Source organism: Clinocottus analis, unplaced genomic scaffold, assembly GCF_023055335.1.
Source record: "Clinocottus analis isolate CAN_PGR_092001 unplaced genomic scaffold, fCliAna1.0.p SCAF_283, whole genome shotgun sequence".
NCBI lineage: Eukaryota > Metazoa > Chordata > Actinopteri > Perciformes > Cottidae > Clinocottus > Clinocottus analis.
In genome coordinates, this window is record NW_027176024.1 from 1 (window position 1) to 18,047 (window position 18,047).

The 18,047-nt window shown below is 49.8% G+C and overlaps 3 protein-coding genes across 4 annotated transcripts; all 3 read right to left on the reverse strand.

The window, feature by feature from the left end:
* Positions 1 to 179: 179 nt before the first annotated feature.
* On the reverse strand, positions 180 to 2,260 carry LOC137795592 (F-box/LRR-repeat protein 5-like; the record flags this gene model as incomplete). Its single annotated transcript, XM_068593146.1, has 4 exons — positions 2,117 to 2,260; positions 1,181 to 1,396; positions 469 to 564; positions 180 to 375 (listed from the first exon to the last, which is right to left on the reverse strand). Coding segments are annotated over exons 1-4 (592 nt in total), but the record flags the coding sequence as incomplete, so codon positions are not given.
* A 502-nt stretch (positions 2,261 to 2,762) lies between these two features.
* LOC137795594 (coiled-coil and C2 domain-containing protein 2A-like) lies at positions 2,763 to 15,697 on the reverse strand. 2 transcript variants are annotated; one of them, XM_068593149.1, is made up of 38 exons: positions 15,521 to 15,697; positions 15,347 to 15,410; positions 15,118 to 15,171; positions 14,931 to 15,011; positions 14,684 to 14,837; positions 14,481 to 14,569; positions 14,288 to 14,383; positions 14,127 to 14,207; positions 13,850 to 14,041; positions 13,614 to 13,773; positions 13,379 to 13,515; positions 13,141 to 13,272; positions 12,073 to 12,282; positions 11,429 to 11,535; positions 11,179 to 11,319; positions 10,809 to 10,965; positions 10,229 to 10,503; positions 9,944 to 10,121; positions 9,666 to 9,819; positions 9,412 to 9,559; positions 9,180 to 9,318; positions 8,900 to 9,103; positions 8,717 to 8,809; positions 8,502 to 8,593; positions 7,526 to 7,693; positions 7,157 to 7,211; positions 6,951 to 7,060; positions 6,570 to 6,666; positions 6,340 to 6,438; positions 6,071 to 6,247; positions 5,352 to 5,555; positions 5,180 to 5,269; positions 4,980 to 5,090; positions 4,121 to 4,255; positions 3,768 to 3,890; positions 3,611 to 3,669; positions 3,215 to 3,392; positions 2,763 to 3,126 (listed from the first exon to the last, which is right to left on the reverse strand). In XM_068593149.1, the coding sequence occupies exons 1-38, from the start codon at positions 15,532 to 15,534 to the stop codon at positions 2,941 to 2,943; spliced, it is 4,944 nt and encodes a 1,647-aa protein (XP_068449250.1). In that variant the 5' UTR covers positions 15,535 to 15,697; the 3' UTR covers positions 2,763 to 2,940. The 2 variants fall into 2 exon arrangements, with proteins under 2 accessions (XP_068449250.1, XP_068449249.1); XM_068593148.1 differs by having other exon boundaries at positions 4,980 to 5,093.
* A 448-nt stretch (positions 15,698 to 16,145) lies between these two features.
* On the reverse strand, positions 16,146 to 17,299 carry LOC137795593 (complement C1q tumor necrosis factor-related protein 7-like). Its single transcript, XM_068593147.1, has one exon. The coding sequence runs from the start codon at positions 17,294 to 17,296 to the stop codon at positions 16,646 to 16,648; it is 651 nt and encodes a 216-aa protein (XP_068449248.1). The 5' UTR covers positions 17,297 to 17,299; the 3' UTR covers positions 16,146 to 16,645.
* Positions 17,300 to 18,047: the final 748 nt, after the last annotated feature.

An 18,047-nucleotide genomic window follows, 5' to 3' on the forward strand; every position in this document is an offset into this window, starting at 1 on the left:
TAATAAATACACTTTCTGAACATTCATATCCATGCATTTATGTTCTACAGTTTGATTCCCCTGAGTTTCACCATATTTCCATGACTTTTAACCGAATGTCCACGAGCAAACATTGTGTGGAATCTATTTGCATGAATAAATAACACACAAAGCGTCTCAGGGAACAGCGTGCCGCTCACCGTAGTCGGCCTTCTCGTGGTCGGCGTACTTGAAGGCCTTCTGCAGCTCCTCCGCCTGCGTCCACAGGCTGAAGCCCTTCAGCACCTCGGCGGCGCAGTCCCACTGGTGCTGGCTGCAGTGCTGCGCGATCACCTGCTTCTTGATGTCCTTCAGCTCCTCGTAGGTGAAGTACTGCATCAGCATGGGCTGGAACACCTGCAGCCAGCCGCCCGGTGACAACGCAGCTCGTCACAGAGCCAATGAACGAATGGAAAGACATTTAAACATGAATGTTAAAGGATCTCCCACCTCCTCTTCTTCCTTCATGTGCGGCAGGAAGTCCTGCGTGAACGCCTCCAGCCGCTCCTTCAGCTGCTGGGCGTAGTTCAGCTGCTCGTATTCGCTCTAGAAAACACAAAATCCAATCAACTCAGGCGGCACGTCGACGACGTCCATCAGTTAAATCTTGTCATCGCTAGAAATGATGATCTACGATCTTTACAGGTCTGATATCCTGTAAAAGTCTCTTCAACAGCAGAGGAAAAGTCACAATCAGGTCAGTTTTTCTTTCAGTTTGAAGAGCGAGCGGGACAAAGAGGAAGTTAAGATTTACACGTTGCATCATGCTGGAAAGCCCCGTGTGTGTTTTTGTTGGTTTGCCCGAGAAAGAACAATAACTCCTCTCACTAACACAACCCGGCTTTTATTAAACAGTTCAGCCACTTCTTCATGCATCCTCATGAATAAAATCTTAAGTTGGGACAAAAACAACTTAGTTTTGACTCGTTTCATGTTTTGCAAAATGTCTTCAAATAAATTAAAGATAGAGATTAACGTCCATATGTACATTTAACTTATGCATATGAAACACAACAATGTGTTGTGGTTGGTCCTGCAGTGTTTGTGTGTCCTACATGATAGTTACTCTAATAACAGAGTGTTACCCTCCACTGAGCATCACCCAGCAGCCGGCGCGTGTAGTCTACGTGTCGTCTACGTGTCGTCTAGACGCTCTGCTCACCTTCACGTTGTGCAGCCCCTTCTCAAAGAGGGACAGCATCTCCGAGAGCTTGTTGTCGGCGTGCACGTCGTACACCGTGCAGCAGCGCTGCTGCAGCAGCCCGATGATGTACTCGTTCTCGATCTGCTCGTGCATCTTGAACTCCTTGAAGGTGGCGCACAGCGACTGCAGGAAGGAGCGGAAGTCGCTGTTGTTGGAGAAGTTGGTTTTCGAGAGCTGCGTGTGAGGAAGACGACAAAGAACGAGTCACTCATAACGTCTTTGTGTTTAGACTAAGATCCATGAAACGGATGACATCATCAGCGTGATCAGGATCAGCGTTATTGACGACGTGAGCGTGCACACACACACACACAGAGTTGAACTCTTTTACACATTGATCTCAATGTACACAAACACAAGGAGAGCAAAGATGAACAAACAGAATGCAACAACAAGACTGAAAACAGGGGTGTTATATATATATATATATATATATATCATAGTGACATGAAAATGTTTCCTGGTGCATTAAAAAACAAACATAATAAAAGATAAAACCAGTAACATAACATAAACCAGTATTGTAACATAAACCAGTAACATAACACTGTGTAATGGGAGCAGTGGGTTGTCTCGGTGATGCTAGCTCGTGTCAATAACTCAGTTCATCTTGCTCTCCCTCACTTTGTATGTATTTCTTCTTCACAGCCAGCACGTGAACCCCTCCATGTGTTTATTTCCTCCGTTATTTTAGAGAACCAGATCAACGCGGTGACGCTTAGAGCGCGTTGCATAACAAGTCTTCTGGAAGACAGCTAGCTAGCTAAGCTAGCTGGAAGCAGCTAGCGAGCGTTAGCTTTGCAGAGGATAGGAGGAGTCATAAGACTCAACAAACGGGTGCTTTCTGTTGTTTTTCTACTCCACGTTCACGTCCTAAGTGTTATTTGTACAGACCTTTTCGCAGTAGAGGCCCACCAGCTGCTTCATTCGCCAGTGCGGGCCAGTAAACACATCCACCTCGTCCGGAAAGGGAGCCATCTTTACACGCTGAGTCTCTCAGTGCGTCACCCGCACAGCCTCAGATACGATCGAGCGAAGGGGGCGCGGCTTCCCAGCGCAAGTCCCGCCCCCCTCTACGCGGTCGAGCGCCAGGATTGGGTAGACGTCCGTCTGTTGTCAGGGTGCCGATAATCTGATTGGTTTCAAATCCTCTGCTCTGACCAATGGGCTCTCGTGATTCTGACTCTGTTTTCTAACCGGAACCAATCGTCTGCGCCACAAGGCGGGGCTTGACTCCACCAGAGTTCAACAGTAAAAACACTGATCTGAGTTCAGTGTTTTATTATCAATGTAATTAAATGTCATGTAAGACAAACAGACCCGCAAATGTGTTTTGAAAAGCTTCAAAAATACATATTTTAATTTAAAAAATGGAACTATTATTATTTATTATTATTCATATTGTTATCATCCTCATTCATATGTATTATTATTCATATTATAATGACTATTTATTGTATCATTATTAGATGTAAATATACACGTGCATGCACATGCGCAAACGCAAAGACACTCACGCACACACACGAAAAAAAAAACATTATTCATAAAAGGTGTGATTTAATGACACACATATCAACCTGGTAACTCTGTATTACAAAAATATGATAGCCATTATATCCATTAAATATACAACAATGCGGTCGAAGTGTGTGAAGACATCATTTTAAATAAAAGGTAAAAACATCATTTCTATAAAGAGGCGGTGACGGTGAGCCTCATGGGCGCACGAGCGAGGCCAGGTACACCCACACGGAGAGCACGTTGTTGGGGTACGGGTGCACGTACACGGCCAGGGCGAACTCCACGTTGGGGGCGTGCTTGTTGTGCACGCCGGTGCTGTGCACCGCCTCCACGATGGGCCGGATCTCAGAGAACGGCATGTGCAGGGGGAACCCCGAAATCTGAAAACAAACAAAAAACACCCTGTTAGTTATTTGTGGGAGGAGTTTACAGAGAACACTCGCGTCATTGGTCGACTGGAGGACTTGCCCGGTTGTCTCCCAGCATGCTTTGCAGCTCGTGCCGGTGACCCTCGGCCACGTCCCGCCCCCCGCTCTGCTCCAGGCGGGGCAGGAACTGCTTCAGCGTGGCGGTGCAGTAGCGGTTCCAGCGGGTCGGGTGGCGAGGACGCCACTCCATGATCTTCTCCTTCAGGATCTTCTCGATCCTGCGGAGAGGATGAAGGTTGGGTTCCTGCTCGTGTCACCGCAGCAACTAGTTGCATTGCTGTTTGCGTTGCCGAAACAATCACTGCTTTTTACTGTCATTATTAGGTATCCACCGTTGCTGCTATTATTGACACATGACATCTATTGTCCTTCACAAACTCTATGATTTGTGAAGCACATTTAATTGAATTGCACTGAACAAAGCGGCGCTACTTGCCTGTCCTGGAGCTCTGCGGCGGCGGCTCTGTCTGTGCGGCGATACACCAGCCGCTCTGGCTGAGGAGAGCCAGAGTTAGAAGGAAAATGTTAGTTTATTTTCTTCTTAAATGCACAGGAACAAACATCAGGATCACACATGAACGCTGAGCGCTCACCTGTACGCTGGACAGCCCGGGGTGAGCGAAGGACCGGGAGAAGAACGGCTTCCACAGGTTGGCCTTCGTGGTGTCGAAGCTCAGCAACATCGGGGACGTGTATTGTTGGACGTTGAACCACACCTGAAGGAGAAAGTTACTACAATGAATCTGCTGCTATGAAAGGAAGCGCTTCTTCTTAACCCTTCAGGGCCTTTTTCTCCATTTTCATTTCTTAAATTCACCTTTTAAAAGGCGCTTTGCATATGAGATACATACCCATGTGGTACATATAACAATACAGAACAATCTCAGCTCTCTGTATAATGAGGCAGCATCGTCCTAATTGTCCTGGACTGCAGGTCTTCACTCACGTTGTCGGCGTCCACCAGGCAGCCGACCGTCTGCAGCGGGCAGAAGGTGTCGTACTGTCCGCAGAACTGTCCGCTGCTGGGGTTCCAGATCAGGTAGCGGCCCTGCTCGAAGGTCAGGACGTACGCCGTGGGGCCCTGAAACAAAGCAGACGGCTAAAAGCATCCGAGCTGCTGCAGAGAGACTGGAAGGGTCCGCGGCTTGATTCACAGAAAGAGAGACTTCTAAGTCTAGGAAGTAGTCGTATGAAACACAAATGAGTTCTAATGCTTATTTTATAGACTTTTTTCAGAATTTTCTTGGGAATAAAATCTATATTTTAAAAAATAAATAAGAAAATCACTTTTATATCATATTGTGATCATAACTATGAACATCCAGCATGATATGAGCCAGATTCACTAAAAATGCCTCCTCAAGCTGTCCAACCTGTCAGGTTCAGGGCCTTAACAACAACTTATATCCTAATAACACACCTTTTTGGAAAGATTAGGACCTAAAGAATCAGAATCTGCAACAAGAATCACAAAAAAAACAAGCGTTGGGGTGTTTAAACTGTGTAATTTCTTTAAAAATTGGTCATAAACGTGTCTTAAAACAGGATGAAAAGTTCATGAAAGCTTCTGGTCGACTAACTGAAGAGAAAACGACGACCAAACGAAACGTTACCTTGAAGAAAAATACAGATTGTTCAGGTTTGACACACCTCAACAATATATATATATATATATATATATATATATATATATATATATATATATATATATATATATATATATATATATATATATATATATATAAAAAATATATATCTGCCCCTCCATGTCGGGGCACTGCTGTGCAGGAGTGAGCCTCACACACCTCCGGTATGGCCGTGCCGATGGTGAGCCAGGCTCTCTTGCCCATGGACAGGAAGTAGTTGCACAACAGCACGGCGTGCTCCTCCTCGTCTCCCGCCAGCAGGGTGAGGAACTGCTGCAAACGAGAAGAAAGAAGACGAGTCCCCCCGTGAGCTGGAGATCACACGATCGCATCTCCACCCCCCGAGAGGCTCCACTCACGTCACAGGTGCTCCACAGGTCGCAGTGGCCGGACAAGGAAATGCGGTCCGGCAGAGACGGGATGAGCGACACGAACCTGGCGACCAGCTCCTGCGGGAGGGAGAGGGAGAGCGTGGTTAAATCTGACCATCGGCGACCACATGAAAGCAGCGGGCGTGGCCTCTTTTCTGACCGCCGTGTCCGGGGCGTTGTCGGGGAAGGCGTCCAGCAGCTCGGGCGGCGGGTTGAGGGGTCGGATGTACCGCGTGACGAAGACCGTCTTCCCGTTGAGGTCGATGACGGTGGCCACGCAGGGCCGGTCCGGGTAGCCGCGCGCCGCCTCGCGCTCGAAGCGCTCCGCGGCCTGCAGGAGGCGCTCCTCCTCCTGGCTGTCGAACTGCACACGCACAGAGGTCAGAGGTCAGAGGGTCAGAGAGGGTAAAAAGGGTCAAAAAGGTCAAAGGGTCCTAGCAGAGGAGTTCACATCTCAGCTGGGTGGAAACGAGTGTCTGAGTGGACGTTTACCTTCAGTTCCTTAATCTAGCGTTACGGAGCAGAGCAAACACGGAGCACAAAGGAATGACACACATGAGACAAGTTAATACACACTGAAGAGCACGTGGACACACCTGGTGAGACAGACGACACAGACGCATGTTCATGCTGCAAGCTGGGAGCAGACGTCCAGCACTTTAAACCAAATGTTCATGAGCAAACATGGTGTGAAATGTGTGTGTGAACAGTACAAAGTGATAAAATGTAGTATTTAAACTAACAATGAGGATTCAAAGCAGACAGTAAACCTGAAATGACTCAAATGAATGAGAGACAACAGTTTGACTCTTCCATGAGCGTATGAACGCTGCTGAACGCTCCTTCAACCCCTGAAGACACGCCTCCTCCTGGACTCACCTTCTCCCTCACCGACTCCCCCGGCACCAGCTGGGGTTCGATGGTGATGAAGAGCGTGATGAAGGCCCCCTCGCTCAGGCTGCACAGGGTGTCGTAGCCGGCGTTGTTGCCGTGGCTGCGCTCCTTGCTGTAGCCCAGCAGCACCGCCGGCGTGTCCACCATGAAGGTGCCGTCGATCTGAGAGAGAGAGAGAGAGAGAACAGGAAGTGACGGGCGAGCTCGTCCCGCCGGCGAGAGGGACTCGAACACACGACCTGCGGGACGCTCACCCGGGACTGAGAGTAGATGGTGCTGAACGGGATCTTCACGGAGCCCAGCCAGTGCTTCTCCACCCGGGTGTGGATGGACTTCCCTCTGTCTCTGTCGCTCTGAGGAGCAGAGGAGGAAGAGGAGGAGGAGGAGGAGGAAGAGGAGCAGAGGGGGGAGGGGTTGAGAGATGGAAGAGCGAAGCGACACGAGGACTCTCAGGAAACAACTTCAGAGGAAAGGTCTCGCTCACCGCTCCGCTCTCATAAACCACCTCGTCAAAGAGGTTGATGAAGACTTCGTCCTTCACCGACTGAAGGACAGCAGAGCTGTAGTCACTGTTAGGGGCACTGAGGAAGAGGAGGAGGAAGAGGAGGGAACAAGTGTTACATTAAATTTAGTTTACTCTGTTATCGAACTGTCTTAAAGGGACAGTACACATGTTTAGGCTTCACTGCAGCAGATGTTCTGTGTTCTAGACTCCTGACAGACTGTCCATCAGTTTAAGTGAACTCTACATGTAGAACATGTCCACCTCTTCACCTTCCTGACTGAACCTTAGCTGTTCTCTCTGCTCTCACACCAGACTCCACTAAAATGTGTCTGGCTGGATTACAGGTGGTCTTCCTCCCACCTGAAGGGCAGCTGCAGCTCCTCGTTCCAGCAGGGGTTGGGCCCGTCGGCGGTGGTGGTCTGCAGCACGGTGCGCTGGAAGGAGACCTCCACAAAGGGCCTCACCTGCACCTGAACCACCACAAACACACAACACACACACTTACACAACACAGCCCACATGCTGTGAGGAGCGTCAGCTGAGAGGAGAGAGGAGGCGTGTCCTACCTGGCTGAACAGCCAATCGCCACCCAGGATGGCGCTCTGAGACGGACCCGGTTTACTGGGAATGAAACGTAAAAACATGAATATACTTGTACTAAATTCAGATTATGTCCTGAACCACAAGGTCTATTTAAATTATTAATAAAGGTATAATATACAGAAAACCCTGACAATTAAAAGTTGTATTTTCTTATTGTAACGATATTTGCTTTATATTAACAAACACAAACGAGCTACAAAGAGACACAAACGAGCTACAAAGAGACACAAACGAGCCACAAAGAGACACAGACCAGCTGCTATGTAAGTGTCAGTGTGAGGTTTGGCTTTGACGGAGTGAAGTTAAGTATTTTAAGAACTGGTTCTTCTCACTTGCTGTGCGGCCGGCGCACCGGGACGTCGTAGGCTCGCAGGATGTTGACCAGCAGCTTGATGTCTCCGTCCGACAGATTCTGAGCCGTCACCTTCTTCCTCTCCTTCCTCTGAGGCTTCAGCGGACGCTTGGGCTCCGCCAGCTTGAAGAGGTTCAATCCCAGAATGCTGACGGTCGCGAAACAAACAACACAAACGCCTCGTTACTGACGACAAGGGACTCTGAACCGCTCGTGCATTGCACACCGTGCACAGAGGGAGAGGACGATCAGTCCCTCCAGGTGTCTGCAGCCTCACCATCACTCATCATGAGGGACGTTTACCTCAACAAGAGTTCACTTTGAACAAAGGAAAACTGTCCCATGATGCCTTGCAACATGTATTCTTCAGTATTTATATTATATATTCATAAAACATACGCACTATAAAAATATTAAAATGATAGTTGCATTTGTAAAATAGTGTATTTTCCCAATTATTGCATTTTACAGCAGAAAGATCCATCTTAATTTTTGATGAATAAATGGTGAAATGAACTGCAGAATCCTGAAGGCACTGAATACGACACAAGGTTAAAGGTCAGAGGTCACTACTGGACTGTGTTCTCGGGGTTGAAACTAAACAAGAGGAACAGGAGACACAGACGGAGGGAGGAAAAGAAAGAAAGCTCGTACCCCGGACCGGCGCCACTGTTTACAAACGCACCGCAGGAGATGGAACAGAGAAGTTTAAAAGGTTTCACTTTGAAAAGCAAGAACAGAACACGCAGAGCGACGCAGAGCGACATCCCGTTGTGCGAGGGTGAAAATGAATCCCAGATTCTCTGTCATACGTCCAGAGGACCAGAGAAGGACGGACAGTTAAACACGACTCACAGGCTTCAATTACTGTTGTGTGATTAGTAAGAAGACAAATACAGGAAGTGGTTAATCCGTTAGTCTTGCCTGCAGAGGGGGGAGGAGTTTACTGTACTCACCCGATGCTCGGGATCTCGTCCTCGATCACCAGGTCGGACAGGATGTAGTGATGTTTGGCCAGAACGAACCTGTTGATGACCGACTCTCTGATCTGTGGGAGGAACCAGGAGATCAGGCGGCGCTGATCTGGCGGTACTAATATAGCCCGCAGGGTGACGGAGATGTGTTCGTTAGTGAAATCCGACATAGTTCCTCATCAGAGACGCTGACTCACCTTCTGGAGGTACTTGGCCACCAGCGCTCTGTGTGAATCCAGATGTTCCTTCGTGTCCACCAGCTCTCCTTCCTTCAGCCGCTTCTCGTACTCCTGAAATCATTTTTAAAGACCTCAAAATGAAGTGGAGTTCACCTTCGTTCTGCTGCATGAACGACATGAAGCGTGGGCTCAAGGGCGCACCTGGAAGGCCTTGTCGGAGACCTCCCTCTCCAGAGCCGGGACGCACTTGTAGTTCCTGAACTCGGCCACTTCCTGGTTGCGGAGGCGCAGCAGGCGGAAGCGCTTGGAGCGCTCCAGCTCCTCGTCGCTCACGAAGTGGAACTCCTCCTGCAGCTGCTCCAGGCGGAAGTAGTCTGGAGCCGTCACATCGCCGCTGCTGGCGACCTGCAGGCCGGACGCGCTCTCATTCAACAACAACAACAACAAGCTGCGCTCCCCGGGTGGTCCAGACGGTTCGTACCTGCAGCAGCTGCATGATGGAGGCGTTTTTGGGGTCGTTGGGGTCGAGCCGCGACTGTGTGGCCCACTCGCCGATTTTCTTCATGTCGTAAAGTCCGGACGCCCCGATGTACGTCACGGCATCCAGACGAGACAGACCGCTGGACACAGGAGGAACCAGGTTACTGCAGGTCATGAAACACACACACACACACACACACACACACACACACGACGGAGCACCTGTGTGTTACCTGTGTTTGCTTCCCGGCTGCTGGGACGCCGGCGGGGCGAGCGGGACGCCGTCGTCCCCGGAGCCCCAACAGACGCTGCAGGACAGCTTCCCCGAGGTCAGCAGAGTCTGCTTGTTGCTGCCGTCCACCTCGAAGGAGAGAGGCACGTCTGGGGGGGGGAGGGGGGGGGAAGTAGGGGGGGAGATGAAGTCAGACGTTCCAGCTGTGAAACACGTCATGGTGAAGCGTAAACGTGGCAGAGTGGCGCCTCTCACCGCTGCCGACGCCCTCGTGGTGGAACATGACGCGCTGGTTGCTGCTGAACTCGTACTCCTCCACCGGGACGATGCTCGTCACCACGGAGACGGCTGGAACGGGAATGAACACCTGAGAGAGAAGAGAGCAAGACGAGCCCACCTCCTCAAACACCTGAGACACACAGAGACACAGAGACATTCATAAAACCACAGCAATAAAAGCATTTCCCCCTCATTTCTTCACAAAATGTCCTCTAAAAAAAAGGAAACGAGCACAGACGGCGTTCCTGCCGTACCTGGAGGTTGATGCTCTGGGGGCAGTTGAGGATCCGCAGGTTGAAGATCTGGCCGAAGTGCAGCCTGAAGTCGGCGCTCAGGGCGCGGCTGTCCGTGCGGGACACTTCCTTGTTGTTGTACAGGATCTTGACGAAGAGGGAGCGCCGCAACACGTCCTCCCGCCGCGCAATCTCGGGCCTACGGACGCACGGCGAAGAAAAAACACCGACGGCGGCGGCGCAGCTCGTCTCTAGAGTCCCCTTCACATGTATTCATGAGTTAGCATGTTTCAGGCGTGTGCGTACCTCGGGCAGAGTTCCGTGGCGGTGACGGTACCGGACGCCGACAGCTCCGGCACCAGGATGGACTCCCCGGGCTTCCTGCGTATCCGGGAGGCTTTCTCTCTGACGCGGCGCTCCAGAGAGTCGAACCCGGGCCTCTCCGGCGGCTCTGGCTTCGGGGGGCCTTCCTCGGCGGGCCCTTCTGATTGGCTGGCCTCCTGCTCCTCCTCTTCATCTTCTTCAGTGTCATCCTGCGGAGGGCCTTTCTTCTTCTTCTTTCTCTTCTTCTTTTTGGCTTTCTGACCCCAGTGAACATAGGATGCGTGTAAATATATAAACGGTGCTTCCAAATATTTATATATAGACCGTATAAGTTGGGTTATAAGCTGCTGCTACCTTTGGTGGTTGTCCCCACTAGCTCTCCGCTGTAGCCAGCTAGCACTGCTGCTAGTTCCGTGATAGCTCCCTGCTAGCTTCCCGACAACCACCAAAGGTAGGGATCCAGTAGGGCAGTAGCAGCAACAGCTAGCAGGGAGCTAACAGCAGCGCTAGCTATTATATAGCTATTAGCTAATAGCTATTAGCTGATATCTCCACCAGGTACCTGCTTCCTCCTCCAGAGCTTCCACTCCTCCAGCTGCTGCTTGTACTCCGCCAGGTTCCTCTGGTGAGCTTCCTCCAGCTCGGCCTCCACCTCCACCACCTCGGCCTGGATCTGGTCCTCGTGCTCTCGCTCGTCTGACTCCTGGTCCACGACCTCTCTGGACACACACACACACACACACACACACACACACACACACACACACACACACAAAATAAGATCAGAAATAAGGTTCGTCTTCACCTGAATTCAGTGTTACCAAATAAAATATGCTTTATTTTATGTTTTTTAGTAATTGTTTTAAGCTTCTACTCAGGTTTTTCTCATAGACTTCTATACAACCAGAGGAGTGCAGTAGAGTCTTCTTTACCTCCTGAGGTAGAGCTTAAACGGCGTGTTGGTGAACTTCTGGAAGTCCCTCAGGGCCTTGATCTCCTTCCAAACCTTCACGATGTTCTTCAGCAGAATTCTGTCTTTCTCCTGCTCGCTGTCCCGCAGCTGCCGAGTCGTCCTGTGATGAAATTATTAAATAAATCACACGTCGCTCGTCGTGGTTCTAGAAAAAAGGATTTCTTTGTGTTTCTAGACCGAACGGGACTTGGACAATCGGGGGAACTCACCGGACCTCCAGGCTGTACTCAGATATCCTGTGCTGCATGGCCTGAGTGAGGCTCTCCCCACCGTGGATCTCCAGGATATTCCGCAGTGCGCTCCTCAGTCCGTTCAACTAGAGCACACAGGAAGCACACGGGAAGCACACGGGAAGCACGCGGTCTATACGTGTGCACCTTGCAGGGTTCATACACATTCTGACCCATAGATTTACTTAACTTTCCATGACTTTAAAACCAAAAACTCTTTATGACTTTAAACTAAATGTTCATGAGCAAACATTGTGTGAAATGTGTGTGTAAACAGTAAAAAGTGATAAAATGTAGTATTTAAACTAACAATGAGGATTCAAAGCATACAGTAAACCTTAAATGACTCAAATGAATGAGAGACAATAGTTTGATTAAAAGAATAAACATTGATATAGATGCCTGTATGTATGCTGCTGATATTTTGAGCCTCTTACTTTTAACAGCAGATTCATTATTTATAACTAAATGAACGACATGAACACATGAATATAACACATTTACACCACTTTTACACAACTTTGGGGGATTTATTATTTCTTCAAGGACTTTTCCAGCTCTGGAACTAACGCTGCCCTCGTTTGTTAATACAGGAAACCTGGTTGACGCTTGGTGGCGTTTACCTTGTCCGTGAGGTGACCGGTGAGGTTGTTCCTCTGCCTCGTGAGGTACTGGTCGTACAGCTGGGCCAGCCGGGAGCCCAGCACATGCTCGCGGCTGAAGAGGGGGTGATGGGAGAAGATCAGGCCGGAGACGTCCACGTCCAGCTGGTAGTCCCCCTCGGGGTCCGCCGCACCGGCAACATACAGATTGGCATTCTTGGACTTTAGCGCCTGGAAAAAAGGGAGAGGGGGGCGTAGTGCATAATGACATCATCCATCATGCAACAACGCTCCTGAAAATAACAACGCTGGCTTGTGGGTTCCCTCGAGTGTTTTTCCAGCTTAAAGGAAGCGTGAAATAGCTGCAGAGATTGATGGCACCGCCGGGGAGCGCTGTAATGAGAAGTCATGCGTGACCACGACGACGCAGGACAAACACTCAGCTGAACTACAATGGAGGCTCTGTTTTTCTAGATGATATCAAAATGTGGCAGCTGTGCCTCAAATACATGGGAAGACGAGAGTTCTTTGGGGTTTTTCCCACTCACAAACTCCCAGCCAGTGATATGAGTCACCTGCACGGTTCCCTTTCTTTCCCGGGGTTTCCATGCTTTGTTGTTTTTCTTGCCTCTTGTGGGATTAGACGATACATATTGTGAGTCCACAGAGCTTAAATCAGTGTTTTAGTGAATGGAGTCTGGTGTGAGAGCAGAGAGAACAGCTTCATTCAGTCCACTTTATTGCTTCTAGCTAAAGCAGAGCTAAAGAGGACAGGAAATGCATCATGAAAAGCTCAAATTCAGAACAGAAACAGAACATCTTGTTTATCTCTGGATGCCCCGTTGGCGTTCTGCTGCAGCTGCACGTTGTCAGGAGAGACAACCCAGATCACAGATGTGTGAGCCTCCACCTCTGCTCTATTCCCACCATAACAATAACAATGGCCTCATCCCTCCATGTGTCTTTGTACCAAATGCCAAACTGCCCTTTTGTTTTTTGTTTGTGGTGAGAGAACACACTTGCATTGTGTGAACTTCCTTCACGGCACCTTTTTTAGATGTAAATGCAAAAAAGAATGGCGTGCCGGACCTTCCTGTACACGAGCTGCAGCGCCGGGTCCAGGTCCTCCTCCATGTGGAAGAGAGGCGGTCTGGTGGAGGATTCCTTTATGGGGTCCGGCAGAGCCACGATCCGGCCGTCGTCCCCGAACCACTTCTTTCCCTTTGATGGAGAACGGAAACATAGTTCTGCATGTTGAAGACTTGCAGAGACTTCTATACAACCAGAGCAGTAGAGAAGATGCAGCCCTGATGTTGGTGGACATTACCTCCTCCATTTTTAAGACACGGTTCTCCAGAATGTTCTCGTTGGTCAGCGACACAGGAGGCCTCTCCCCGACGTACAGGCCCTCGTCCTCCAAATAACGAGGCTGCATGTTTTTAGGCAGTTTGATGGAGGTCGGGGCTGTGACGACGACATGTGATGTTCAGTCCTCAACAGAGTATTAAAGGCCGCCGAGGCATCGGATGTGTTTTTTTTGTGCACATTTTGGAGTAGAGTACCTGTTCGTAAACTCGGCGTGAAGAGGAGCTCGCTCTGCCGCCGGACGAGTTCCCGGTGCCCGACGTACTCGGCTTTCTTCACTTCCAGGAAGTCCCGGGACGACGGTCCGACGGCGAATAAATTGTCCTCCTCGTCTCGCACAAGAGGAGCTTCTTCACTCTGCGGCGGGACGAAGAACATGAGGCGCTGGGGGGGAATAATATGATTTCTCACATAGTCGTTGTCGGGGTCTCACCTGGTCTTCGTGTTCATCGCCTTCAGCTGCTACCTGCTCCTCAGCCACTTCGTCATCTCCGTCCTCCTCAGAGGTCCGTCGCCGTCCGCCTCCTTTCTTGCCCTTCTTCTCGTCCCCGCCTCGTGGATCTGGCTCAAAGTCCAGCGTGAAGAAGTTGTACGCCTCCTCGGCCGTCGGCAGGCCCCTTTCTGTCTGGAGTCACACAGGATGAGCAGGTAAACAAAACGCAGATGATTCGTCCTGAACCCGGGCGCCGGCCTCGTCTCCGTCCCCTCACCCGTCTCGCTGCTTCTCTGAACGTGACCCTGCTGCTGAGGGCCGGGGGCTCGTCGTGTTTCCCGGCTCTCTCTGGATCGACCTGTAAAACACCGGAGGGGGTTAAATCTCCACGGCAGCGGGTACCACCCCGGTGGGAGGAGCCTGGAGGCAGACGCTCACCTCTCGGTCAAAGCGCGTCACCGTGTCTCTGTCTCTGAGGCTCTGCAGGCGGCTGGGCGGCTCCAGAGACGCCTGCTGCAGGCTCTCGCCCTTATACTGGAGCACAAGCGGGGAACACTCTTCATCATCCAGGAGGTGCAGACACACATCTTTCATGATCTCATTCAAATACAAGCCAGTTTGTGTTAGTTACCCTCGCCGCTCTCAGTCTCTCTTCCAGGCGACGTGTCACAAAGCTGTCTAAATGAGAGTCAGGGTTCTGATGGATTCTTGAGGAGAGACCTAGAAGACAAAGCACATCATCAAACAATAAATGCTGCACAATAAAATAACTCGGTAGTGTTTTTATGATCTCAGAGAGAGGCCATGCGGTTTAGAGAGATCACAGACACTAACCGCTCTGAGATCCAGTCGGGGGTCTTGACAAAACCACAGGGTCGGCTGACCCCGCGTCATCGGCGTGGTGCTGAACGGTGGAGATCTCCTCCACACCGTCACCACTATCATCATCCTCACCGTGGGACTCGTGGGCTGAAGATCGGTCCAGCAGCTGATAGACGAGACGGAACAATTGAAGGGAGCTTTGCAGAGTGCACTCGTAGACTAACGCACATAAAAAAGGGTGCAACGAGAAGACGTGTACCCGTTTCTTTCGCCTCTGCCTCTGAGCCCTTAAGGTGCGCTTCAGGGTCTCTCCTGGGTCTTCCTCACTGCTTTGTGGCTCCTGATGTAACACAGACACACACCAACTGAGACACACACACAGCATGCAGACTCTGCTATCCATACAGGTTCATTTAGCACAGCTGGAAGAAGGAAAGGACTCCGACCTTCATTGCAGCTCCAGGGTTCTCCTCTCTGGAGCTGGTGGACGGAACCAGAGCCTGTGGAGCAGAAACTACATTTACCAACATGAAGAGCTGACCTAACCGCTGTATAGACATATAAGCTACAATATAAGCACATAATATACATCAATATAAAGCTATATACATATATAAGCTAGCTTATGGGTGTTTCTATAGCTTGTCCGCGGGTAATAACACTCAATAGCTTCACCTGAACGTCGTCCTCATGTCTGTTTCTCCCCAGCAAAGCGCGGGGTTTCTTCCGCAGTTTCTCACTAAAACAGAAATACGGGTTTATTTATTATTTTTAACCTGTTAGCTCCCGTTAGCTTCGAGCTGGCTCCACCATAAATTGCACTTAAACTGCTGTCCAGCTTCACGTTACCTTGACGACGCCATGGAGGCGAGGGTCGCTTTACGGCTGCTGTCGTAGTTTTAAGCAGACGTTAGTCTCGTGTTATAAACGCACCACGAGCGCGCTACGATGTTTGCGTCACTCCGCTCGGGTCGTTTATGCCAAAATCCGTCATTTTCCGTGCGTTTTTTGTCTTTTTACGCCGAATTTAACGAGAGCGAAGCGGGACCGTTACCGCTGCCTAGTAACGAGATACACTACCCCGCCACCAAACTTGATAAGCACCGTAAATCTCAGTAAGTGATAAGTCCCGCCCTGCTCTGTTGTGATTGGCTAATAGTCGCTGGTTTGACGGGCCCTCGCATCCTTGTGATTGGATGCTCGCTTGTGATGAAGTATAAAGGTTCCTGTAAATTATTATAATGAGAAACTTTCTCAAAATAATGACTTATTACCTTACACTGTCTCATCGTGATTACTTACTTTCTCATATTTATGACGTAGTATCTCATTTTCATGACTTACAGGATCTTTATTTTCTTATCACAGTGCTTATAATGGACTTCCATACAAAGAGCATATTGCACAAATAAGAGAATAAAGAACTTTATTGATACCAAAATGGAAAAATCCAAGTGTTGCTGCAGCTGAAAAATCAAAGAAGCAAGGAAAAAAATGTTGATGAGTGATGATTAAAAATTAGACAAGATTAAAGAAAAACACAATCAATACACAAACAATAGAAATAAAGTAACATAGCATGGATATGTACAATATGTATAGCTTTGACTTGCACTGGATCCTCCTAACTTCAAAACACATTGAGTTACTTACAATTACGTTTTGACATTTTTTTCATCATAATTTAAAAAATATTTTTTTCTCACACATGCTTTTGTTTAGCTTGTTTTGTAAAAGATAATAAAGTCCAGCTGTCAACATTGTTTATTCAAGTTATCATTGATCTAAACTCCAATACAAATACATCAGAAACGTCTCCTAGCTTAATAAAAAAAATATCATTTCAAATCAGTAGATAGGGCTCTATAGTGAAAACATAACTGGCAGTACACACATCTGTATGAAAATATAGTTTGACCATACATGGAGTGGAAACGAAACCCAGTGACTAGCAGTGTGTGTTTCTAGCAGGTTTTACGAGTAGTCCTCCGCCAGCGTGTCCAAGTAGTCCCTGTCTGCGTAGAGCAGGAAGCCGGAGAACAGGCTGTCGGTCCAGCCGGGGTCGGCGAACAGCCCGTTCTGGTCCTGGAAGAAGATCTCCAGCCAGACCTCGTCCTCCGGGTTCAGGAACATCACGGTGGCCCCGGACGCCACGTCGTGGTTCCCCGTGTTGGCGTCGTAGGTCTTGATGCGGTACACCCCGTTGTGCACCAGGGCGATGGCCAGGTGCTTGTTGGCCAGCGTGATGTCGTAGGAGAAGTAGTAAACGCCCGGGTACGCACACAGGAACTTGCCCGTCTGCGGGCTGTAGTGCCCGCCCTCGTCGAACAGCACCTTGTTGAACCTGATGGGGGTCTTCTCCGCCGGGTAGCTGCTGGTGATGCCCACAGAGAAGGCCGATTTGGGCAGCATGCTGCCGCACTTGCAGGTTCCCGTGGTTCCGCGCGGCCCCCTCCGGCCCCGGTCCCCTTTGTGTCCGTCGCCGCCCGGGGATCCGGGAAGGCCCGCGGCGCCGCTCTCCCCCGCGGGGCCTCGCTTCCCGGTGGGGCCGCGGTCGCCTCGGCCTCCGATCTTTCCTGTCGGGCCGACTCTGCCCTTCAAACCTGAAACAAAAAATAAATGCATAAAACGTTGGGATCATCGTCTCTGCTTTCTGCCACTGATAGATACCGTAAAAGTCGGGTTATAAGCCGCTACTGCCTACGGCGGGTGTCCCTGCTAGCTCCCCACTGTAGCCAGCTAGTGCTGCTGCTAGTTCCCTGCAAGCTCTCCGCTAGTTCCCGTTAGCTTTTCTGCTAGCGCCCACCAAAGTTAGCGGGACCACCCTCGGCTCAGCAGCGGGGGCTAGCAGGAAAGCTAGCAGCAGCGAGGAGCTAGCAGCAGCGCTAGCTAGCTACTGCGGGGAGCTAGCAACAGCGCTAGCTAGCTACAGCGGGGAGCTAGCAGCAGCGCTAGCTTGCTATTGCAGGGCCACCCACCGACGGTAGTCCTTCTGGGAAAAAACATATTTTTGAGTCAACGGCGGGAGACAATGACACAATTATTAATCATAAAAGGAATTTTTGTACGTCAAAATAAAGCTGCTGTTTGTCGTTGGATCATTTAGATTCGTGTGGTTGAGACGTTCACATGAGTGTAATCCATGGCACAACTCAGACAAGATTTGTCTCTCATTGACAACTTCTACGTGTTCTTTCCAAAACAAGGTCCTGCGGGAGGGGGCGGGGCTTAAGGCATCAATCATCTACCATATGAATCAGCGTCTGTTCTGCACTTGTTGAAACTATTTCCGAAACAGTCAAAGCCAACACAAGGCCCCACCCAGTGGGAAGCAATGAGTCACTCTTGGAAAGCCGCCATCTTGACATTTCAACAG

What these genes read in the sequence shown, in the direction of transcription:
- LOC137795594 (XM_068593148.1), bottom strand. An exon ending in GTGTCTTAAAAATGGAGGAG is followed by an intron (nt 13,273 to 13,378) that starts GTAATGTCCACC and finishes TCTCCATCAAAG; the next exon opens with GGAAAGAAGTGGTTCGGGGA. An exon ending in GGGAGTCGGTGAGGGAGAAG is followed by an intron (nt 5,556 to 6,070) that starts GTGAGTCCAGGA and finishes GTGCGTGTGCAG; the next exon opens with TTCGACAGCCAGGAGGAGGA.
- LOC137795593 (XM_068593147.1), bottom strand. Translation starts at nt 17,296, where the DNA reads ATGCATTTATTTTTTGTTTCAGGTTTGAAGGGCAGAGTCGGCCCGACA.